Source organism: Pipistrellus hanaki, assembly GCF_964339955.1.
Source record: "Pipistrellus hanaki genome assembly, chromosome: 9".
Lineage (NCBI taxonomy): Eukaryota > Metazoa > Chordata > Mammalia > Chiroptera > Vespertilionidae > Pipistrellus > Pipistrellus hanaki.
In genome coordinates this window covers 26,608,447-26,633,536 of record NC_140511.1, presented here as the reverse complement: position 1 = coordinate 26,633,536, position 25,090 = coordinate 26,608,447, and the positions used below count along the sequence as shown (strand labels likewise).

At 42.6% G+C, this 25,090-nt stretch overlaps 1 protein-coding gene across 2 annotated transcripts in view; it reads left to right on the top strand.

Annotated features, from left to right (window-relative positions):
• Nucleotides 1-25,090, top strand: part of PIWIL4 (piwi like RNA-mediated gene silencing 4) — a gene marked incomplete at its 5' end in the record, with an annotated part of 96,315 nt that overhangs the window by 45,887 nt on the left and 25,338 nt on the right. The window contains 8 exons of one of the 2 annotated variants that reach the window (XM_084895379.1): nt 7,864-7,950; nt 9,359-9,437; nt 12,115-12,246; nt 14,504-14,718; nt 16,667-16,788; nt 18,825-18,905; nt 20,371-20,568; nt 23,170-23,281. In XM_084895379.1, the coding sequence (XP_084751505.1) occupies nt 7,864-7,950; nt 9,359-9,437; nt 12,115-12,246; nt 14,504-14,718; nt 16,667-16,788; nt 18,825-18,905; nt 20,371-20,568; nt 23,170-23,281 (1,026 nt within the window). Of the gene's footprint in view, nt 1-7,863; nt 7,951-9,358; nt 9,438-12,114; nt 12,247-14,503; nt 14,719-16,666; nt 16,789-18,824; nt 18,906-20,370; nt 20,569-23,169; nt 23,282-25,090 lie in introns of those variants that run through there. The other variant, XM_084895378.1, reaches the window with a different exon arrangement.

Sequence of the window (25,090 nt, the reverse complement as noted above, 5' to 3'; positions counted from 1 at the left end):
CTAGTCTACAGCCTAAACTCTAAGCAGTGAGCAAGTTGCACTTAGTAAGCAAGATTCAAGTTTACTTCTGTGTATTACAAAGCATCCAAATAATGATTTTGTATTTTGCTCTCCTAATTGCCAAAATTGCTGAGTCATTTGGAAAAGATGATTACAGAGTTGGCCTGAAATTTCTTTATGGAAAAGTATGAAATGATAGGACAATATAAGGCAGAGAAGAAAAAAACGAATGGGAATTTCCTCATGGTTTTTAAGCATCTTCAATCATCCAACAAGTACTATGCCAAGTGCTGGGCCCTGGTTAGTTACTGGGGATAAGTAGCAAACACACAAAATCCTCATGGTGGAACCATATGGAAGAAACAGAAAATAAATAAGAAACCAAATAAATAAAATAATTTTATCTAACACACAAGGACTCATTGTTCAGAATGATTCCCAATATCTTTTATCATTGCTGGGGCTCAAATAGGAGAAAATGGGTTTTGAGCCATAGGGTAGGAAAGAAGTTCCTTTAACAGGGAAAGTCCATGGGTGCCTCCTAAGGGGAATAGGGAACACAGATTAAAGGTAAACTTTATTAAAGCTGCTATCTAAACTGGCTAGTTTCTCACACACATTACCTCATTGTCCAATCCCAACACGCCCTGTGAGTTAAGTTTTATGATCCCCATGTTACAGGTGACAAAGAGGCTGTGCTACTGGGTTAAAGTGACACAGCTTGTCATTGCTGAGCTGGGGTTGATTCTCTTGGAGTCCAAGACTATTGCTTTCATTGTGCACAACCCGAGTTCAGGTGGATGGAGTATCACCACTCTAAATCTCTCAACTTTGTACAGGGTTGTTTAGGTAGTTTCTTTCCATAAAGAAAGGGGAAAGCCTTTAATGGATGGCTTTCAAACCTCTTTTTTGGAGCAAAATCTAATTTTCAAACAAAATTGTATGTAGAACGGCAATACATGAAACAAATTAGAGCAGGGCAGCCTGTTGGAACTGGGGTGTATTGTCCGAGCCTCACCCACTGCTCTCCTCACTTACCCCTCCAAGGAAATTCTCCCTCAATGACTAAGCTCCACTGAGTCCCAGGAACTTTGCCCAGTATTTCCATCGTATCAGGCTAAAGCAAGATTAGACTTGGTTACTTGGAATCTTGCCAAATTTGAATTTTGCCACCATACAAAGCAATCTCAGCCATCATAACTCTATTTGGGAAGACCTGGCCTTGACCATCATGTCTGACAATAGGGCACATTGAGGGCAGAATTATTTGAGGCGAGTTCAGTAAGGGAGTCAGTGGGAGCTGTGTCCAGTGGACAAAAAGAGGCTTACATTCTTACTTCTTTGTATTGAACACAATAGTTCTAAACTTTGTAAACCTCAGGCCAGTGTGTTATGGACTCCTGGTAATGCTCTTTTACATTATGGAGTGGCTAATGAACTATTTCTCTCCATCTTAACCTCCAGACTGGGAAAATTAAAGGCTTTAATTGACTTTGCTAGAGTCTTACATTTGGATCCCTTCCTTGGAGCAACTAAGTGAGTAGATAATACTGAGAGAATATTACATCATTTTTTTTTAATCTGGTAGGCTCTGAAGTAGAGCTGGAACCCAAGAGCAACTCCACACAATAACAGGAGACATACTAGCTGGCAGGGAAGGGGAGGAGTCTTGCTAATTCAGGAAATATTTCCTCTCTCAATATGAGTTTAAGCAGTACTGCCCTCCATCCAAACTATACTGGTCCCTAAAAGAGGTGAATGGACTATTCTAACAGGTTCCATAGAAGTGGACATACCTGAAACTAACATAGAGGGGTCTGCTGCAAAAGAAGTCTAACTTGAGACCCATATCTACCCTTGACTATTGACCTTTGGCCTGGGATCCATCCTCATGCACCTCCTGCACACTTCTGTGGGATTGGGAGTCAGGCACCATCGATGACCTTCCTGCTTAGCCTCTGATTATGCTTCCATATCACATCACTCCATTTGGGAAATGCAGATGTGACACAGCAGACATAATGCCTAAGTCCCACAGTACTGTTAGGGGTGCTTGAAAATGTTTTAATTTCTTTTGAAATCAGAATAGAAAAAAAAATGTTAGGCAAAAGAAAATAATATATAATATATAATATTAATATATATTCATTTTAAAATTTTCCTTGAGGTTAGTGAATTATTTTTTTTTAATTTAAGCATTGTTGTATATAATATTATAGTAATTATATTTCGTTTTAGAAGTACAATATAATGGTTGGACATTTTTATGTCTTACAATGTTACCACCTCATGAATTCTAGTAATCATGTGCAAACATATTACAATCTTAATGACTATATATCTCTTCATGGTTTTCTCCCCTCTCCTCTCCCTTCCCTTCTGGTAGCCATCCCTTTGGTCACTGTTTCTATTAATGGATAAAGAACATGTGGTATAGATATACTATGGGATTTACACAGCGATAAAAAATAATGAAATCTTGCCATTTGAGACAACATGGGTGGACCTAGAAGATATTATGCTAAGTGAAATGCCAGAGAGAGATAAATGTATGGTTTCACTTATATGTGGAATCTAAAGTATGTTCATTTTTATACATCTAAGTTTTAAGATAAAATTTTAAACATTTTTTCTTTTTATTGCTTTTTTAGAGAAAGAGAGAAAGGGAGAGAGAGAGAGAGAGAGAGATTGAAACATCAATGAGAGAGAAACATCAACATGGCTTTCTGCATACCCCCTGCTGGGGACTGAGCCTGAAACCCCATGTGCCCTGACCAGGGACGTCTTCTGGTACATGGGTCACTGGCTGGGCTAATAGTTTTTTTTTTTTTTTTTTTTTTTTTGAAGAAGGTGTCCATCAAGGTAAAAGTACTTAGGGCCAAGAAAAGTCAAATCAACTGTGTGCTCACTGGGGTGGGACTTCCTGCTTGTGGGGGATGGATTTTCCAGAGAAAGAGAGTGCTTGGGTGAGGAAAGTGCAAATGTTAAGGCTAGAGAGCTAGAGAGGAACTAGAAAATAGAGAATCTCTCTTTTGAAACCATTTTCTTCTTATTTTATTTGGTACCTATGTAAGTAATCTTAAATCCATTCTGGAGAACAATGGGGTACACATAGATAACCAGAAATACCGCTGCAGCACAAAATATCCAGTGCTTGTAAGTTCAGTCCTCCAGGAGTTATTTGACCTGTAGACCATCCACTGTAGACCAGGAGGTGGATAATATGTTTGAAAAGATTTACATCACAGTGCATAATGAGAGTTTTTCTTCCTCTGCACATTTTAATAATGTATTTCTCACAATTTGTTTGAAAAAGCAGGAGAGCAAGACAGTTCATGTGTTAAAGAAAAGAGGCATGACAACCAAATGCAGTCAATTACCCTGACCTGACTGTACTCTGAAAAATTTTTATTTAAGGTACATTTGGGGACAATTGTCAAAATTTAACTATGGATTGTAGATTAGACAATAGTATTTTCTAATCTATATGTTAAATTTTGTGATTGTATTGTGGTTTTATAAGAGAATTGGGAAGATATTTTTGTTCTTAACAAGTGCATATTAACATATTAGGAGGTAAAAGCTGAAGTCTGCAACTTCTTTGTTACCAGGTCAGGAAAAAATATATACATTTAAAGTGAAAATATTAAAGCAAATATATCAAAAAATAACTGGATATATTTTTAAATAAAAAGTTCAAGATTAATTTAGAAAGTATCATTGCAATAAGGCCCAAAGAAAACAACACCATTTATGCACTAACTTCTCAGCTGTTTGAGCATCCACATCTGTGCCTGGGGAATTAATTCTGTATAAGCAGAAACCATGGATATTGAATGAACTGATCTAAACTTGTCTGCACTTGTAGACTGTCATTTTTTACAGGGGTTTCCTAATAAAGATCATTAAAAACAATTTAAGCTACAGCCACTGGACTGAATAACTGAAAAACCAATTTTGGAGCTGACTTGCAGATTGAGTTTAAATTTTTAAATTGTATTTTTCTTCATTGATAAAACTCAGACACCAGTGCTTGGGATTACAGTAGGCATGAAATATGTTTTCAATGAGTGAATATGGTATTCTCTTATTGAACTATGCTAACCTAGGTTCCCTCCACAATAGAGCATGAGATAAGGGTTTGGATGCATGTCGATTATCTTGGGAAGTGTTTGCAAGGAACAGGAGAGAGGGACTGGGAAGAGGGTAACAGGGAAGCATGAAGCCAACCCAATGATGCGTTATCAGCACTGTGGTGTCTGATACTTGGTCTCATGAAGCTACTAATGCACCACAAAATCTTCTGCCCAACGGATGTTAGAGGGAATATTTATCCACCATTTCCCACCTACATTGGCCAAGGGTTGCTCCCATGTGGGGACAGCAGCAAGAGATGTACATGCAGCTGAGGTTACATTGTGTACAGCTAATCACCAAAGCAATGGCTGGAGATAAAAGGTAGAACAAGGAAAATGTGAAGGGCGGCCAGCAAGCATAGCTCAGTGGTTGAGTGTTGACCTATGTACCAGGAGATCATAGTTTCATTTCCAGTCAGGTCATATGCCTGGGTTGTAGGCTCACTGGGGCGTGCAGTAGGCAGCTGATCAATGATTATCTCTCATCATTGATGTTCGGACCTCTCTCTCCCTCTCCCTACCTCTCTGAAATCAATAACATATATCTATAATAATAAAAGTGGAATATGCTAATTAGATAGGACATCCTTCCAGATGACCTTCTGGATGAAGCCAGGGCTGCAAGGGAAGCCCATGTCCCAGGTGCCTGCCAACGGCTGGAGGGAAGTTGGGTCCCTGGTGTTAGAGAGAAGCCGATGCTGGGAGCCAGGGGAAGGAAGACATACTCTTGCACAGATTTTGTGCATCGGGCCTCTAGTATGTATGTGTGTATATACAGATATAAAAGAAAATGTGAGCGGTGTCACAAGACAAGTGTTTATCTAGGATTAGCAACAGCATGAAGTGATTTGATACAAGTGTAAAAAATACAAAATATGGCAAAAATTGTATTAAATTTATTTTTACATATGCTTGTAACCATGCTGTACTGCCTCCCTATTACAGGGAATATATAAGTGCCTTTAAAAAAATCATGTGTGGAAAAGGAGATATATGTAACACTTTCAACAGTCAAGACTTTAAATTTAAAAAGAAGAAAAAGAAGAAAAAGAACTAGGTTCAGGAAGACACGTTACAGAGAAAAATTTGTGTAAGAAAACCCATTTTTAAAAAAATCATGTGTGGAGAGTACAATGTGACTGATTGGTATATCATTATAGTAATCACAGCAGAGAATTAAAAAATGCAGATAAGGCTTGATAATGATTGATATTTCTGGTTTTATAATGAGCAAATTTGGAAAAACTGAAAAGCTTTAACTGTTTAAAGTCTCTTATATACTTTCTCGACCATTCTGTCACTCTGTAGAGCTGTTTCATCAACACAAGTCAAATTTACCAGAGGTGGTAAATTTAGGGAACTTGGGGGTAAAGGTTATTCATCTACTCAGAAACAAAGCACAGATTTGCAAACGCGGCTTTCTTATCTAGATTATTTTCCATCTGCCCCTCCTTTTTAAATAGCAGTTTATGATTGCTCCCAGACTCTCTGATTCATCCATCAAACAAAAAAAGTATTATTCATTTGAGTAGCTTCATTCAGCCAAGTCCAAGACTGGCCACCTCTGCCCAAGGCCATCATTACTTTTTGCATTTGTCCGCCCTCAGGGTTAATGTTTTCCCAGGAGAACCTGATGAAAGAATTTCTGATGGGAATTAAACAGAAGGCAGAGCAAGGTATATAACACAGGATTTGGCCAGTATCTGAAGGCATAGCACCTTCTTGGAGGGAGACAAGGGTGTGGTGTGGGCCTTACAGGTAGACAGACATGAGTTGGAATCACAGCTCTGCCACACAAAGCTGTAGCACCTTAGGTGGGTCACTTAAATTTCTTAAGTTTCAATTTCCTCAACTGTAAAATGGGGACAATAACATTCGCCCCAGAGCCAGGCATACTATAGGTATTCAATAAACATTAACTATTATATTTATTTAATTTTAGGGTCTAAAACCAGGAAGTTAAATGAATCACATTCTTCAGTTCACTGTACACTAGTCTCATGGGTCTATGAATGTGCTGTCTATACTGTATTATATTTTGCTTTCCCTTTCCCTTTTCTCATTCCCACTCCTACTTTTCTTGCTTCTATTGATACCCAATTTATTGTCTGTAGGATATCCTTAGATGTTTGCTTGAAAAAAAAATTAGTATATACCCAGTTACATGTGTTTCTAATGTTTTAAAAATTAATGTGATATTTTGCCATAGTATAGATTGCAAACCTTTCTTGCTTTTTCTTCATCCAACACAATGTGTTGAAGATCTATTCTTGCTGCTGAATGTATCTCTAGGTCATTGCTTGTGACATTGGCCTAGTATTTCATTCTTTGTATCTACCACATTTGCCCACTTATTGCCCCTTCTTACAGACTCCAAGTAACCCTCATGAACTGTCTGTAATGTGCCTTTATAACCCCAGCATAACCTTTTTGATAGACCCAAGCAGGTAATTAAGTTCCACACATACTTATGATTAAAATAATCTTTGAAAACTAGGAATAGAGGGGAGCTTCCTTAAAATGATAAACACTGGAAACCAGACATTCACAGCAAACAGCAAACGAAACAGTTTCCTTGAAATCAGGAAGAAGACAGGAATGCCAGCTACTACAGTAACTTTCAACATTGTACAGAAAAACTTGATCAATATGATAAGAAAAAAAATAAGAAGGGATGAGATAAGATGATTTAAAAAAAAAAAGGTAAAGTTTTTATTTATTTATTTAGTGATTTATTATTATTATTATTATTATTATTATTATTATTATTTTTTTTTGAGAGGGAGGAAGGGAGAGAGAAACACCAACTTATTGTTCCACTTATGCATTGGTTGACTTTTGTGTGTGCCCTGATGTGGATCAAACCTGCAATCTTGGCATATCAGGACGACACACTAACCAACTGCCCTACCCAGCCAGGGCCCAGATTATTATTTATAGATGATCTGATCATCTACATTCAAACTCAATGCCATCAAAAGACAAGCTGTAAGAATGAAGGAGTTCAGCAAACTTGGTAAACAATATCAACATACAAAAATCAATATAATGAGTCTCTACAAATAACTAGTAAGAAAACATAATGAAAACAAGATCACAGTAATAGCAAAAAACGATAAAATTGCCAGAAATTAAATAATACACAAGACTTCTATGAAAATTTTTTTTTAAATGCTGTTAAAGAGAAATTGAATACAAAAGAGAGAGAAAGAAAAGGAAACATAAAATGTTCCCCAAATCACAAAGGAAAACATGAGAAGCCCGATTTTAAAAACGTCAATGTATGTGAACAATCCAATCGACAGAATGGAAAACTCCACAGCTAGCTCATAGAGGCAAAGGTGCAAGCAGAAAATACAAACTGAAAAATGTTACAGTGTGATGCAACCTTCAACACACAAGATGGGCAAAAACTAGAGAATTGGATAATGCCAGATTTTGGGGGGAATGATAAAAAAAAAAAAGAAAAAGAAAGTCTGGGCCCCTGCTACAGCCCTTCGCAGTGTGCTTCTCTCGCCCACCCCCTGAGCTGCCTCCCCACTGTGTGCTCCCCACCCCACCCCCACCCTCACCCCCACTGCTCCACCCCCCTGTGCCTGAACCCCGCCCTTTGTGCGCGGTCCCCCCACCCACGCATGAGACTCTCCACCTCCTCCGCCTGGTCGCAGCCCTGCCCTGTGGATGCCCGGGGGAAAATACCCTAATTGAAGCGCTGCTGTCTTGGAACATGGCGGGACGTGCCCGCGTTAGGGCGCGAGGCTTCACCCGCAGCCCCAGTGCCTCGGAAGTGGGGTACCTGCAGGTCTCCCCGACGGTGAGTACAGGGCTTACCTGGGTTGTCTCGCTCTCTCTGACCTGCCTCCGGCATGGGCGCGGCCTTCTTCCCTCCTAGCAAGTAGTGGGTTGTCTTCTCTCTCAACTTGGAGTCTTTCCAGGGCTTCTCAAATTGTTTCCTTTGGGGTCTTGTCTCAGGAAGGGATGAACGTAGATGTTTTGGCCAGAGTTGAGGACTAAAGATTGGAGGCAAGCGTGGCGTCCTTGTCTATTTTCTGAATTTTAATTCCTTCGTTTGGGTGTAAGTCTTTTGGTAAAAAATGGCTGTGCCTTCAGTAGTGCCTTCATTAGGTGGCATGCAATCTAGTATGATTCCTCTTGTTAATTCACGTATAAAAATCTCATGCCCAGATGCGGTTTTGACTTAACCATTGTTTCTTGAGCAGCCTCTGTGGGAAGGGCTCCTTGCTAGACTTAGGCAACTGGAGTGAACTGACCAGTAAATCAGCAACTTCTGAGTGATGTGACTGCATCCTCTGCGTATTTGGAGCAATCTCTTAGATTGTACTCAAATGGATTCAAGCGAGTAGTCTGGTCATTATGCCTTTACTCTCGCAAAAAGGTCTTCTCTTGAATTCTTACATGTTTTAGCAGGCCGAGATATATTTATTCTTGAGCAAAGAGAAGCTGTTACTGTGAAAAAAGAGTAATTTTTAAAAAGAGAAACTGTTAATGGTTCCCTTCACCTATTTTATGAACTAATTTGGAAACGTTTATTCAGGACAGTCATCACCTGAGCTGGTGACCAAGATGCTCTGGCTTAATTTTCTTTTTAAAAAAATATATTTTATTGATTTTTTACAGAGAGGAAGGGAGAGGGATAGAGAGCTAGAAACATAGAAACATCGATCAGCTGCCTCCTGCACACCCCCCACAGGGGATGTGCCCACAACCAAAAACCCTTGACTGGAATCGAACCGGGGACCCTTCAGTCCGCAGGCCGACGCTCTATCCACTGAGCCAAACCGGTTTCAGCTCAATTTATTTTCTTGCTACAAGCATGTTCACCCTGGAGACCCGTGTCTGTGTGCCGTGGGAGCGTGAGGTGGTGCTCATTGGTACCACCTGCCTCCTGATGAGCTCCCTGGCTCAGGCCTCTTCTCTGCCTCTTTGCACCTCCAGCGTCCAGCGTCTGTATCTGGGTCACAGTTGGCACTAAACGTTGATGAACGGGGAGTACGATAGCTTGTCCTTATCTTTACTTCTAGAAGGGGCAATTTCTGGAATTATCTCTCGAGCATTTCACCTGTTGACATCAGCTCATGCTGACTAATGACGTAGGACCTATAGCATTCTTATTTTTGTAATAACTTTTTGGTTTATGAATTAATATCTCAAATATGACCAAACATATTTTTTTTTTTTTTTTGGTGGGGGGCCCATGTTAGCCCGTATCTGCTGATCCTAGTGACAACGAAGCATCGTCCAGCAGCGGCTTCGAGGACACAAGTAGGATTTCACAGCAACGTAAGAGCAGCATTCTGTTCCATTCAGTGCCGTTCCGTGTGACGGGAAGAGGAGGAGGTCTGCTGTGCCTCACAGCAGCAGGCTCTCTTCGTGAGCATCCCACTCACCTTTGCTTGAAGGATCCCCTGTGTGTGTGGTGTTTCTTTGGGAGTCCCAAACAGCGTTTGCCGCTGAGTTTGCGGACAGTGCTTGGCAGTTGGATACCCACAGACATCAGGATGCTGGTTTTCAGATTCTGTCTGTCCACTGAATAACTTTTAACAAAATATTTAAAAAATTATTTAGGACATGTACACGTCACTTTGCAAGGATAGTGGAAATCTGGAGTGCCTGCTGCCACTGCTCTTCTTCCTCCCCACCCGAGGAAGAGGTCACCATTTGATGGTGGCTCTTCGCTGCAAACTCAGATTTGGCCTCAGGATACTTGTCAATATGCTGTTCCGGGTAGCTGCAATCACACTGTGTGAGTTGGCACACTCCAGGTTTCCATGACAAAGTACCACACACTGGGTGGGTTAAACAATAGAAAGTACCATCTCATAATTGTGGAGGCTGGAAGTCCAAAATCGAGGTTTTCGCAGGGTTGCTTCCTTGGCTCAGATGGCTGGGCCATTTTCTCCCTGTGTTTTCACATCGCCTTCCCTCTGCCCTTATCTGTGTCCTAATCCCTTCTTATAAGGACACCAGTCAAACTGGATTAGGGTCCATCCTAATGAGCTCATTTTAACTTAACTGCCTCTTAAAAGACCCTGTCTCCAAATACAGTTACATTCTGAAATATTAGGGGTTAGGACTTGGGGATACACAATTCAGCTCATAAATCTATCAGCCATCTCCCCTGCTGTGGCCATGAAGTTAAGTGGTTAGTTGCTAATAACCATGTACACACTAAGCACTTAGATTTTTCTAGACGCTTAGGATCATCGGCCATTCCGTCCATGTTGTGCTTGGTTCTCTAGTTCTCTGCCGGGTTCTCCAGCCCTGCTCAAGTGCACGTGGCCCCTCAGAAGACCTGTTGCCACCACCATTCCAACCTACCCCAACTTCTCCTCAGGGCTTCCTCTGCATGCCTGCTGCACATTCCTGTGACTACCCAGGGATGGAAACCCTTCATCTTTTGAGGGCAGATTGCATTTTTATTCATTTGTTTAAATGGTGGTAAAATATGCGTAATTCAGAATTGACCATTTTAAAAAATATATATTTTATTAATTTTTTACAGAGAGTTAGAAACATCGATGAGAGAGAATCATCAATCAGCTGCCTCCTGCACAGCCCCCTACTGGAGATGTGCAACCAAAGTACGTGCCCTTGACCAGAATCAAACCTGGGACCTTTCAGTCCGCAGGCCGACGCTCCATCCACTGAGCTAAACCGGTTTTGGCAGAATTGACCATTTTTAATTGTACTGTCTAGTGGCAACCATCCATCCATCTCTAGGACATTCTTCATCTTGCAAAACTGAAACTTTGTACTCATGAATTCCCCAACCCTTCTCCCCCTCACACCTGGCAACTGATAGTCTATGGTAGATTGAAATTTTTTTCCTATTTTTTTAAATTTTTATTTTTTATAGAGAGGAAGGGAGAGGGATAGAGAGTTAGAAACACTGATGAGAGAGAAACATCCATCAGTTCCTCCTGCACCGCCTCCCAACTGGGGATGTGCCTGCAACCAAGGTACATGCCCTTGACCAGAATCGAACCTGGGACCTTTCAGTCCACAGGCCGACGTTCTATCCCCTGAGCCAAACCGGTGTGGGCAGTAGATTGAATTTTTAAAAACCACCCAATATCTTTTGAAACCATGATCAGTGAATATTATGAATTATCTTGTGGGGACAATCTCTTAAAATTAGATAAATTTTTATATTTTTCCGGGTAGACTCAGACTCCACTGAGAAAGGAATGGACCACACTTTGGAGCAGGTGATGGTGCTGTTTGGGGTATTGCATCTAGTTGTTCTATCAAAGGATGGTGGTGGTCAGGTCAGAGATTTGTCACACTGTGAATCATATCACTTTGTGATAATAGTCTTTATTCTTATATTTTCATGCTATCTTCAGAAAGTCCAAGTAATATATAAAAATCAACACCTCTTTGTACTCATTTTAACACAAAATGAGTCATTGGATTTTAATTTTATTTTTTCTAGAACCCAACTGTGAGGAATATGCCCCCAAGGTGAATGAAATGTTGGCTTGCATTTTCCAGGAAATGATCTAGCATAAAAACTGATGGCAGTGTTCTGCGCATTTCTCTTCTTGTGATTGGGAATGATGAGAGCTTCAGCCCCAATCTGTGCAGAAGTTGGTGTGGACAGTCCTGTCTTTGGGTGTTACACAAGCGCTGAAGGAGGGAGAGCATACGTGGGTGTGGAGTGGGACATTGGAGATAGGGCTTAGCCACGAGGGGAATCGGAGCAAACCAAAATATTATGAGGTAGGACTCACTCAGGGTCTGTTATTTATAACAAAACATGCCATGTATCCCCGATTTTTAATTTGTATGCTGAAGACTTAATGTATAGTCATGATGGTTTTTGGCAATGTGGGCCAGTTTTATTAAAAACCACAAAAATCTGACTTTTAGTTGTAGATGCATTTTTTTATAGAGTAGCTGTAAACAATATTGCTTAAAAAAGTATGAGTTTTTATGGCGTTCTTTTCATGTTTAGGTAAAGATGTCGTGTCTTCTGGTAATGCTGAACGTGCTCTCATGAAAAGAGGAGGGAAAACCTTTCCGGATGTCATGGATTTAGGGGTCTGTACCAGAGAGAAACTCGCCCACGTGAGAGACAGCAAAACAGGTGGGTACCCAGTCTTCATGTGACTTATTTTTTTTTAATGTCACCAAATCTTGTTTAAGGAATTTTAATTTTTAGATCTAAAGTAAATAAGTTCATATGTTAATTTAAAAGATATTTATTGAACATCTGCTATAGTCAAGGTATTATCTAGATACCAGTTGTTTTAGTCTCTATTCTCTTTTTTATTAATAGAAATAGTAGCCGAAACCGGTTTGGCTCAATGGATAGAGCGTCGGCTTGGGGACTGAAAGACCCAGGTTCGATTCCGGTCAAGGGCATGTGCCTTGGTTGTGGGCACATCCCCAGTAGGGGGTGTGCAAGAGGCAGCTGATCGATGACTCTCTCTCATCGATGTTTCTAACTCTCTATCTCTCTCCCTTCCTCTCTGTACAAAATCAATAAAATATATTAAAAAAAATAGAAATAGTAATATTTTCCCCAAAGTGACATTTCACATGTGGAAAAGATTTTCTCCATACAACTAGGATAGGAGTTAAAAAGATGTTTTGTCTTTTTCCCAGCCTTTTTCCTGTGCGGGAATAATACTGTTCCTGGACTTGAGATGAAAAAGAAAAGTGTTGTCTATTTCTGGAATTCTTAACCCAGAAATTGCACCGGAATTGTGGGCATATGCATTTTCAGGGAAATAGGTCTGTTGTTTTCATTGGATTCTCCAAAGGCTTTGTGACTCCTTCCCAAAAGTTAAGACTCCTTCATGCAGATCAGCCTTTTTAAAAAATATATATTTTTTTGATTTCAGAGAGGAGGGAGAGATAGAAACATGAACAATGAGAGAGAATCATTGGTTGGCTGCCTCCTGCACACTCCCTATTGGGGATCGAGCCTGAGACCCAGGCATGTCCCCATAACCAGAATTGAACCCAGGACCCTTTAGTCTGCAGGCCGACTCTCTATCCACTGAGTCAAACCAGCCAGGGCCTTTTTTTTTTTTAAGACTTTTTAAAACCATGCAACTAAGAAATGTATATATTGTTATCCAGCAGTGCACACATATAATTGAAACAAGGTTTCATGAACCAGTGCTTGCCCCAACTGTGTGAGAGGCACTCTGATCAGCTTCTCTTCTGTTCTAGTCTTTTCAGGAGACGTGGTGGTTTTCCTGACGCGCTTTTATAGCTACAGCACTAACAGGTCACGATTAGTTTGCAAGTAGTGGTGTAGATGATCTCGAACCATCTTGCCTAGCTTTAACATTCTAGGATGACGTCTCTTTGTCCATGAGTGAGCAGCAAAAATATGTTGTCATTTCCTCAGGATCTGGAAGAACAAAAGAAAGCTTTTGTTTAATTAAAATAACACAATAATCCCTTGCTCCTAACAGATTTATGTCCCAGGCAGCAGCTGAGGAAATATTGAGACACACATGCTACTTTTTCTTTCTTACCACCGGTGGGGGCTCATGTTTCCACTTCCTCCATGAGAAAAACAAAACAGTGCCTGTTTGATACAATGCTTCCTCCCCTCCATCTCCGAAGGCCTTCTCTGAGATTGGCAGAGCTTCTAGCCACGGATGGAACTGTTTCAGAACTTCCAGAAGTCTAGTTAACTTGATTACCTGGATTTCCAAGAGACTGGAAGTTGTATCAATATTTGTTATAGGAACTGGAGAGAGTCTTCACCATTTGAGAGCAGCATAATTTCAGAGCAGCATCCTAAAATGTCAGTCTACCTGAGTGGAATTGCACAGAATCAGGGCTTTGGAAGGAGTTCTAGGGTAGCTGAATTCAGATGCTTCTTTTCTCCCAGAGATAGGAATGTCAGGTTTGCTCACATGTTCTTATGAGACTTTAAAAAATATATATATAATTTATTCATTTTTTTACAGTGAGGAAAGGAGAGAGAGAGTCAGAAACATCTATGAGAGAGAAACATTGATCAGCTGCCTCCTGCACACCTCCTACTGGGGATGTGCGCGCAACCAAGGTACATGCCCTTGACCGGAATCAAACCTGGGAGATGCTTTATCCACTGAGCCAAACTGGTTAGGGCATGAGACTTTTTTTTTTACACAGAACCCCTTTTTAATACCCAAACATATGTTTATAGGACTCTATAAATGCTCTCAGGCTACAGGTTGATTAGCTTGTCTTGTGTCACCGAGCAAGAATCTTGGCTTTACAGAAACCACTATGCATATGCAAATACATTTTTAAATGATGTGATTAATATTAACATGGTGATATTTTTTGTTTTGTTTTATTTTGTTATAAAATGTTTTTTATTCATTTTCCCTCAGGTTCCAGTGGAATACCCGTGAAACTGGTCACCAATCTTTTTAGCTTAGATTTGCCCCAGGACTGGAAGCTGTACCAGTATCATGTGACATACATGCCAGATTTGGAATCTAGAAGCATGAGAATTGCCTTGCTTTATAGTCAGAAGGAACTTTCCAACAAAGCAAAGGCATTCGATGGTGCCATCCTTTTCCTCTCAGAAAAGCTAGAAGAAAAGGTACAGTATGGTTACTTTGTAATATATACTAACACACATGCGCATATGTTAAAGGTCATCCATCTACAGTATATTTATGATGTCAGCTGATTTTCCTGACAGTTGGATTGAGTTTTTCACTCCTTTCTTCTTTCTTATTCCCATGGCCGAGAGCAAAAAGACTTCCTAATTGAGATCTCATCATTAGTTTATTTCCTAATTAGGAAGTTGATGGTCTGGCATTTTGAAAATAAGAGCTGTAACACAAACACCACTTTTTCAACTACTTTTTTTTTAAAAGGTGACTTTTCCTTGAAATAGGCATTTTTGTTGTTGTTGTTGTTTTGTTAATCCTCACCTGAGGATATTTTTCCCATTGGTTTTTTTTAGGGAAAGTGGAAGAGAGAGGGAAATTCAGAGAGTAATATTGATGTGAGAGAACCACATGGACTGGTTGCCTCCAACATATGCTCTGACCAGTGTCTGGGCTGGGGAGGAATCTGCAACCAAGGTTCCTGCCCTTGACTGGAAATGAACCAAGGACTCTTTGGTCCACAGGCTGACGCTCTATCAGCTGAGCCAAACCGGCTAGGGTGAAATAGGCATCTTTTAAAAAATATATTTTTATTGATTTCAGAGAGAAGAAGGGGGAGAGAGAGAGAGAGAGAGAGAGAGAGAGAGAGAGAGAGAGAGAGAGAGAAACATCAATGATGAGAGAGAATCATTGATCAGTTGCCTCCTTCACATCTCCTACTGGGGATCCAGGCTGAAGCCCGGGCATGTGCTCTGACCAGGAATAGCACCTGGTGACCTCCTAGTGCATGGGACGACACTCCACCAACTGAGCCACACTGGCCAGCTGAAATAGGCATCCTCTTAAAGCCTTTCCCCAAATAGACAAGGCTTTAAGATACACCATTTGGCCTATGGCTTCCAGGCTTTAAATTTACTATCTTCTTTTGCTCCTGCACAGTGGTGCTCTTGTATCCTAATAACGTTACATCAATCTCTGATTCTAAAACTGTCGTTTATTTCATGAGGTACTCTGAAATCCATGAACTCCCTGAAAATGGGCACATTATGTACATCACTGTGGTGTATACGCGTGTGGCACTTCCTTGGGAGGGTGTCTGTGATTTTTATCAGACTCTTAATTTGTGACCTAATCATTCCCCCACCCCCACCCGCACCCCAAAAAAGTCGAGAGCCACTGACCTGGAATTCACTGTGGATAGAATCTTTGAACCCCGAGTCTGGGTTTTTTTTTGTTTGTTTTGTTTTGTTTTTAAAAAATATATATTTTATTGATTTTTTACAGAGAGGAAGGGAGAGAAATAGAGAGCTAGAAACATCGATGAGAGAGAAACATCAACCAGCTGCCTCTTGCACACCCCCTACCGGGGATGTGCCCGCAACCAACGTACATGCCCCTGACTGGAATCGAACCCGGGACCTTTCAGTCCGCAGACCGACGCTCTACCACTGAGCCAAACTGGTTTCGGCTTTTTTTTTTTTTTTTTTTTTTTAATATATTTTATTGATTTTTTACAGAGAGGAAGGGAGAGAGATAGAGAGTCAGAAACATCGATCAGCTGCCTCCTGCACACCTCCTACTGGGGATGTGCCCGCAACCAAGGTAGATGCCTTTGACCGGAATCAAACCTGGGACCCTTCAGTCCGCAGGCCGACGCTCTATCCACTGAGCCAAACCGGCCTCGGTACGAGTCTGGTTTTGATTCTCCATTAAGAAGTTACCGAGTAGTGAGATGTGTTTCGTTTCTAGAATTAGCAAGCTACAGAGACAGTAACCCCGGTTTCAGATATAACGTGTTGACGACATTATTACTCACAAGGTAAGCCCTGGGGTCGTGTTTCTGCTAACCTGAGTTAAGTTGTGGCGGGTCCATCACAGCGGCATTGCACACCTGGGGGTTTTCTGTGAGTGCATATGAAGTTCTTCTTTTCCCAGGTCACAGAATTGTCAAGTGAGACCCGAAGAGGCGAGATGGTAAAGATGACTCTCACGCTGACCGGGGAGCTGCCGGCAAGCTCCCCCGTGTGCATCCAGGTCTTCAGCATCATCTTCAAAAAGTAAATGTCTTAAATGGGAGTTTCTCTCAGGCTGATGATGCCTTTAGCACGGGGCCTGGGCAAAAGGTTATCAACCATTTGTAGGCAATATGCCAGCCCCAACGCCATCCTTAGAGCGATTTTCCATGTACCTTCATGTATTCATGTCTCTAGCGAACTGGCATTACTAACTCTTGTCCAGTGGTGCCTGAGTTCAGACAGAACTCCAGGGTGGAGCTGTCCCCTGGTAGCATCGAAGGTGCCTTTCCCTTCTCTTCCTTTTCTGGACCCTCTCCCGCCTCCTTTTGAAGGTTGTGTATGTCTGGGTTAGTACCGAAGGATTGTTTTTCTCCTGGCTGATTATTTTAGTGCAAAAGGCCATTGCCATCTGCGCTCTGCTGTCACTCGGGCAGAAGGAAGGCGGTGGCTATGCCGCTGAGTTCTTCAAACGGATGCAGATCATTGACTTCATTGGGGGTTGAGTGGGGGTGAAGCGCAGAGTCCCTGCCCCTCATGAACCCAGGGAGCAGAATTTCGTGAGTGGGATCTGAAGAGGCGTGATTTTAGCAAGCTTGCCAGATGGCACGCGGGTACACACAGCAGGCAAACCGCTATTTCTCATGGTGCTGGTGTGGACAGCCAGGTGGCCTGTTAGCCGAAGATTCGAGCTCTTTGCTCAACACTGAACTCAAGACAGGATGGCTGTGGCGGTTTGGGGTTTTGCCGAGTAGGGCACCTGCATGGACACATTCTTTTCTCATTCTTGTCAGGCTTCTCATCTTTAGATGTTACCGGGGCCTCAGTTCAGTGCCCTGTAACGCCCTTTAGAAGCCAGTCTTGCGTGTATCCTCCTGAGAAGGGACTATGTTAAGTCAGCTGACATTTTTTTTTACACTAATGCAATAGCTTATTTTTTCCCATTTTTAAATTAAGGTATTATATGTGTACATATCTTACCATTGCCCCTCCCCCATTCCTTACCTGCCCTCATCCCCCAGTGTTTTTCGTCCATTGGTTATGCTTATATGCATGCATACAAGTCCTTCGGTTGATCTCTTATCTCCCCCACCCCTCCCTAACCTTCCTGCTGTAATTTGACAGTCTGTTTGATGCTTTACTGCCTATGTATCTACCTTTTTGTTCATCAGTTTATAACGTTCTTTATTATCCACAAGTGAGTGAGATCATGTGGTATTTTTCTTTCACTGACTGACTTATTTCGCTTAGCATAATGCTTTCCAGTTCCATCCAGGTCGCTGCAAATGGTAAGAATTCCTTCTTTTTTATGGCAGCATAGTATTCCATTGTGTAGATGTCCCATAGTTTTCTGATCCATTCATCTGCTGACGGGCACTTAGGCTGTTTCCAAATCTTAGTTATTGTAAATTGTTCAACTGACATTTTGAAGTTAGAAAGATCTTTCGCTTGTAGTTGATGTTACTTGATCCTCACTCAAGTGCCCTGAAGCAGGTACTGTGAAAACCCCCATTTCGCAGATGAGAAGGCTGAGGCTCAATGACATCTACAACCAGAATCATGCAGTTGGAGCCTCTGTTTTCTGACTTCAGCCCTTATGTTTCCCGTATGAACTGGACAGCCTCAGAGCAGTGATGTGGCAGACCCCAGGGGGACCAGGCTTAGTGCTGAAGAGGCCCCAGTGTTATTTGGCAGTCCCTGGGCAGCTTGAACAGCCTCCTTAGGAACAGCCTTCTCATCTCACGTGGGGGGAGGCCCGAAGAGCCTTCAGATATGGCCTGCCTCACCCCATCCATGCTCACCAGAAGGTTAGAACCACCATCCAAACGCTTTCAGTGGCCTCATACTTACCATTGCAGTTAAGACAGATAGTAATTCGTATGTCATTCTCAAATACGAAGTTATTGTTGTTATATATGCACTCATATGTACTTTAGCATCTGAACTTCCCAGGGCTATGGGAGATCTTTACTTTCTACCTATTTTTACCATTATGGTCAGGAAGGGTACCAACTTAGAAGTATACTATTATCCACTGATGTTTACAAAGAGTAAAAAAATATATATATATGTACTTGCAGGATCTTAAAAAAATTGTCCATGTACCAAATTGGACGGAACTTCTATAAGCCTTCGGAGCCAGTGGAAATTCCCCAGCACAAGTAGGTTTATTTATCGCCTCTGTTACTCTGAAAAGGTTATAATGTGAGCACCATAATTTACAATGCACTATTATACTGTTACGCCTCCTAGGAGAGACTCCATGGTATGAAAAGCAATGGGTTTTTTTACATTTCAAGTTTTTTATAGAATGGAGGCGTGGCCACGTGAAAGCCACCGATATTAGTGTGCTAGATCACGGTCACACCTCCTAGAAAGAATTCAGAAACCGAGTGCTCTCTGTGTGACAAGTAATAATGAAAGGGGAATCAGCTGTGCTATGCTTTGCCACGTGGTTAGTGTTCTGTTTTCTCGCTGTCAGGAAGCTAGCGTGGCCGGGAGGTTGCCATGAAACCATCGGGTAAGCAGAGGTCAGACAAACAAGTCAACTAAACTATCCCAGTGGAGGGTAGAACCGTTAGGCACACCTGCAGAATGTCCCCTCCAGCCTGGGGAGTAGACCCTGCAGAGAAAGTGCTCAGCTGTGTCTAGAACTGGGTGTTGTGCTCTCCAAGCTATGTGGCCAAGCTGACAGCCTGGGCAGCCAGCCACCCACGACAGATATGTAAATAAAGCGGAAGTACATAAAGATTGAAAATGCAGGCAGGGTGTCTGCAAGCTGGGGAGTTGGGGGAGAAGTTGGGTCTTTCCTTATGCTAATTCTGAGTGGCAGCATGGTCTAGAGAAGGCCTGCTGCTCATCCCCAGCGCTTCTCTTTCCACCTGGGTTAGAAATTCTCGCAGGTCCAGTGTGTTGGGCTGGAGTGGGTGCAAGTGGCTTAGTATCCCAGTGGCTGAAGTACACAAAATATAAACTGAAATGATTTTTTTTAAAAAATGTTTATGCTTTCATGCCGTTTTGTCATTTTTTTTATATTTGACTTCAGTCTATAATGTTCATACGTGTGGGAAGGAGCTGTAGCCTCTGCTACAGTTCCTTTTGTATGTGTGCACACGGCATCACGTCCGTCATTCCCTGAGCTTGGTTGTTAGGTCTCTCCCTGTTTTCACCGCTGAGTCACTGTGCTCTTCAGAGCACAAGTGTTTTCACTCTGTGGTTCTCAGCCAAGGGCAGGTCTGTCCCCCGGGGGACATGTGACAATGTCTATAGACATTTTGGTTGTTGCAGCTGAGGATGCAGGGGACACCTAGTGGGCAGAGGCCAGGATGTGCTAAACATCCCGCAATGCGCAGAGCGGCCCCTAACAAAAACTTACCCAGTCCACAGCGCCACTAGTGTCAAGATTGAGAAGCCCTGCTGTATGGGAATATATTTTATATTTTACCTTAAATACATGTTTAAAGACACTCCAGCTGGAAATACCTCAAGTTCTTAGTCAGCAAATGGAAGAAATTAGACTCAAGAAAAAAATGTTTCATAAAAACCTAGTTGGAATGTCAAACCACCATTTTAAAATGACTTTTTCTTTTTTATATTACTTTTTTTTTTTTTTTTTTTTTTTTTAAGGTTGTCCCTTTGGCCGGGGTTCGCCATTTCCGTGTCATACTTTGAAAACAAGCTCCTGTTCAGTGCTAATGTGAGTTATAAAGTCCTGCGGAACGAGACTGTCCTGGAATTCATGACTGCTCTCTGCTATCAGACTGGCATGTCCAGCTTCACCCAGATGTGCGAAAAACAGCTGGTTGGGCTCATTGTCCTTACAAGGTGAAAGCCTGATTTTAAATGACCTTTTCCACAGAGAACGAATTACTGGTGGTATTTGGGAACAGGTGTTACCAGGTGCTACCAGACAGGGACCTGGCTGGCCTATCGTGTGTGGGTTCTTGCCTTGCGCAGGAAGGATTTCCCAACACAACAAGCCCAGGTGGTTTTTGAGAGTGCATTTATTAAAGCTGAGCACAGTGAGACAAGGGCGCGCTTGGGATGGAAGAAGCAAGAGGAGAGAGAACAGGTGGGGAAATGAGCCTAGGCAGGGCGGCTTTAGCTCAAATGAGAAGTCAGAGAAAAGGGGATCTTGGAGACAGGTTCAATGGTTAGCTCGGGACTAGCTGCTCCCCTTGTTGCAAGGCTCATTGGATCCCTTAGAATTTAGGAGATGAACATCTGAGAGGGAAAAAGAGGGGAAGGAAGGGAAAGGCTTGGGGATGCTCCCGGGAGGGAGAGTGCACCTGGGGCCATTTGTGAGGGGTTTTAAAGGCTGGGAATTTAAGGGAAGTCTTGGGGAGGATCTCAGTAGAATATTCACCAGCTTTATGCTGATGCACCCAACTGAGATTTATTCCCTTAACTTCATCTGTCCTTGGGTGAGATTGTCATAGATGGCACTACTTGGATTTCTGTTATCTGTCTCCCTGAGGAGGGTGATTTAAGCCATTTGCCCTTTAGTTGGGAAGGAACGTGTAAACCATTTACTCTTAAGTGTCCTTGGTTAGGGAAAATAGGATTTTGAAATTCACTACATGGCTGTAAATTGCTCAGCCACTTATCTCTCTCAGTTTCCCTATTCCACTTGTCCTGGATTGCTGGCCTGTCTCACGGATATCAGCCTGACCACAGATCTGTTCAATTCACCATTTGTTTAGAAGACCTGACAATTTTCAGTTGTCTAGAGTTCAGACTTTCTTGAGTGGCATTCTGGACTGTCCACAATCTGACATGGGCCTGAATTATCTCTTGCTGCATTCCACCTGGATTCCCTACCCCTAATTCTGCCTCATATTTATTTGTTTGTTTTAAATATATGTTAATTGATTTCAGAGAGAAAGGGAGAGGGAGAGAGATATAGAAACATCACTGGTGAGAGAGAATCGTTGATCAGCTGCCTCTTGCATGCCCACACTGGGGACTGAGCCCGAAATCTGGGCATGTGTCCTGACTGGGGATCGAGCCACGACGCTCAACCACTGAGCCAAGCCAGCCAGGCGAATTCTGCCCTTTGAATGTAATTCCACAAAGCCCACTTGAAGTCACTGCTTTTCTGAGGCCAACACCTGTCCACCAGTTGGAATTACTCAGTGCTGCTCCTATAGCATGTTGCTTATAGCCACCTCTTCATTGTCATTTATTTTATTTAATGACAGTATAAGATAGAACATTAGGCCCATGTCCTCTTCTCCAGAAGAGTATGAGGTCTTTAAGGCTGACACCTCTCAAGCCTCCAGGTTTGCCTGTACATAATTTGCCTTCCGTACACCTTGCACTGAATCACACCCGGGCAGATGAGGTAGCTTCCTGAGTACCAAAAAGTTCTCCGCATATTGTTGCTCGTCCATAGCACTTCCTGTGAGGGCCTGCTGGCCTTCCTTTGGCCTGGCTCAGAAGTCCTCCGGAAAGTCGGAAAGTCGTTTTTCTGGTTTATAGAGCACAGAGGTGGGGCTGGTTAGATTCCACACTGCCTGGGGTGAGAAGGCCTCCTTCTTCTCCTAGCTTGAGCTTCCTGATTGATTTGTCTCACTGATTTAAAGTCACCTGGCAAGGTGAGGAGAAGATACTCCAGCCACACAGCCTGAAGGGGACAAAAGCTTAGAGTGATCTTAGCTGACCTGCTTTGCATGTTTGCTGAGGGCCAGCCCTGGATGTAAGATAGAGCAGCATACCAGAATCCAGCGTTTGATCATCCCTCTTCGTGTGTGTGTGTGTGTGTGTGTGTGTGTGTGTGTGTGTGTGTGTGTTTTGGTGGTTTATTAGTTTGTTTAATCAGAAAATCTATCTGGGGCCCAGCTAGTGTGGCTCAGTTGGTTGAGCGTTGTCCCATGCACCAAAGAGTTTGCAGGTTTGATTCCAGGTCACGGGACGTGCCTGCTTGCAGGCTCTATCCCCAGTAAGGGGCATGCAGGAGGCAGCCCATCAATGTTTCTTTCTCATGGATGTTTCTATCTCTCTCCCTCTCCCTTCCTTTCTCTCTAAAACCAATTTTAAAAAATTAGAAAAGTTATCTAGGGGCTCAAAAATAAATCTGTGTGACACTGGAAGCTGATGGGGAAGTTTTGAACAATGGTTGGCCTTCCAACATTTATGAATGATTTACCGGAAGTCAGAGTGTCTATCAGTGAGAAAACAGTTTGAGGTCTAACAAGTTTTCTGCCAGCTTTGTTGCAGCACAGAGGTCCGCCCCCCCGTAGAATGAAGAATTAATTACTACTCTTTGCAGATAAGAGCTGAACACTTGTTTTAAAGTGACTGTTTTTGTGTTCCTCTCATATTTCTGAAATTCTGGAGTCTAGCGCTTTGAAGTGAAAATGTAGTGAAACTGCTGCTTATCTTTTATGACTTGAAACAAGTGTTAAGATTTCTTGCATTTACCAGATACAATAACCGGACCTATCGCGTGGATGACATTGACTGGTCGGTGAAGCCCACGCACTCCTTCCAGAAGCGGGACGGCTCGGAGATCACCTATGTGGATTACTACAAGCAGGTGGGACTCTGTTCCCTTCATCCTCATCTCCCTTCCTCGTAGCTCAGAGAATCTCCCTTTGTTATTCCAAGTCCAACAGGTTCCTTAGATCATCACGCTGAGTCTGCCTCCAGTATGATTCTCTGACTTGTCTCTTCTCCTCCATCCCTGTCACTCTTGGCTTGGCCCAGATCCACATCCTGTCTCCTATTGTCCTTCTTCCTGTAGGCTGAGTAATTGCTCTTAAAAGCATATCTGATAATGTCACTTCCCGCTTAAAATATTTTTATGGCTCCCCATTGCCTTAAGGGCTCCTGGGCAGAACTCCCAAGACCCTTTATAATATAACCTTCCCTGCCTCTTGAGCTCTTCCCTTACCGCTCCCGTTCCCTTCATATGGTCTGTGGTGACTTCCCTGTGCATTTTCACACACCTTGCTTCCTCTTCTTGGACACCACTTCACAGCCAGCCAACTCTTCAATACTCAGCTCAGCTGTCAGGTGTTAGGGGAGCCCCCGGAAGCTTTCCCCACGGCCTCCTCCCTGCACTTAGCTGCAGCAGGTCATTATGGGTAGGATGTGAATGGTCCGGCTCCCCTTCTGGACTTTGAGCTCTGTATTTCTGGATACCCACGGCGAACACAGTGCCTTGCTCTGAGTTCTTGAGTATCTATCAATAGATACTCAAGCATTTACTGATGGAACCTCCTGCTGCCTCTGGAAGCTTGATTCACAAGGATTGCAATCACCCCTGCCCCCACCTCCACCTCCAGTTCTTGTCAGAGGCTCCTTCTCTTTAACAGACAATTGTATTCCAGAGAGTCTGAAAAATCTCCCGGTTTTTTTTTTAAAAACAAAAACAAACAAACAAACACAAAGCAAAATCCTTTCCTTAATGTCTCCGCACCTCCAAGAAAATCAGTGTCCTTTTCCTCCTTAGCCAATTTCTTTAGAAAGTCACCCGCATTAGCTCCAAGCACCTCTTCAGTTCTTCCTTTCGGAAGCCACCGCAGGCTGGGGTCTGGGACCAGGCCTTGGGGGATTTGCCTTGGGCCATCCTATAGTGTGTGGGTTCCTGACACCATGCAGGAAAGATTTCACAGCACGTGTCCAGATGATTTTGAGAGGATATTTATTACAGCTGGGGACAGTGGAATGAAGGAAGGGCTTAGGATGGGAAAATCAACAGGAGAGAGCCTAGATGGGGCTGCTTTGGCTTCTTAGAAATATTATAGGAAAGAACTGAGCCCAGGTGGGCTGCTTTTGGCGACTGTGAGAATGGCACCAGGTCTTAGACCGAGATGGTCAGGCGGGACCTGGTTCAGCAACCTCAGGACTTGAGTTCTGCCCACTGCTCCCCAGGTTGTAAATCTTGTGTAGACCCTAGAATTTTGGAGAAAGAGAGCAGAAATACAAGGCATGGGCAGGCTCTAGCAAGAACTCGATGTGGCTCCTTTGTCTTATGGCTTTTCTACCTTTTTTTTTTTTTTTTGCTATTGGGAATCCTAGGGGAGGTTTGGGCTGGGGGTGAGGGGGTGGGGACTTATAACCTCAGAGCTCTTGTACCACATATCCCACTGTGAGGAGATGTCTCAACAGAATATTCATTAGCTTCCCAGGCATGTCCTTCAGTATGTTGATTCATCAAAATGAGCTTACGGAGGAGGCATCAGGGTTATTTTCTGATTAGTTCTATTTTCAAATAATGTCATCAAAGAGGGACTGGGACCAAGGTCCGTCTACCTGGGGATGGTCTGACCTGTGTAAACCATTTGATCCTGAGTGTCCCTGGTGAGGGGAGATGAAACCTTGTGATCAGTTTGAGCTGTAA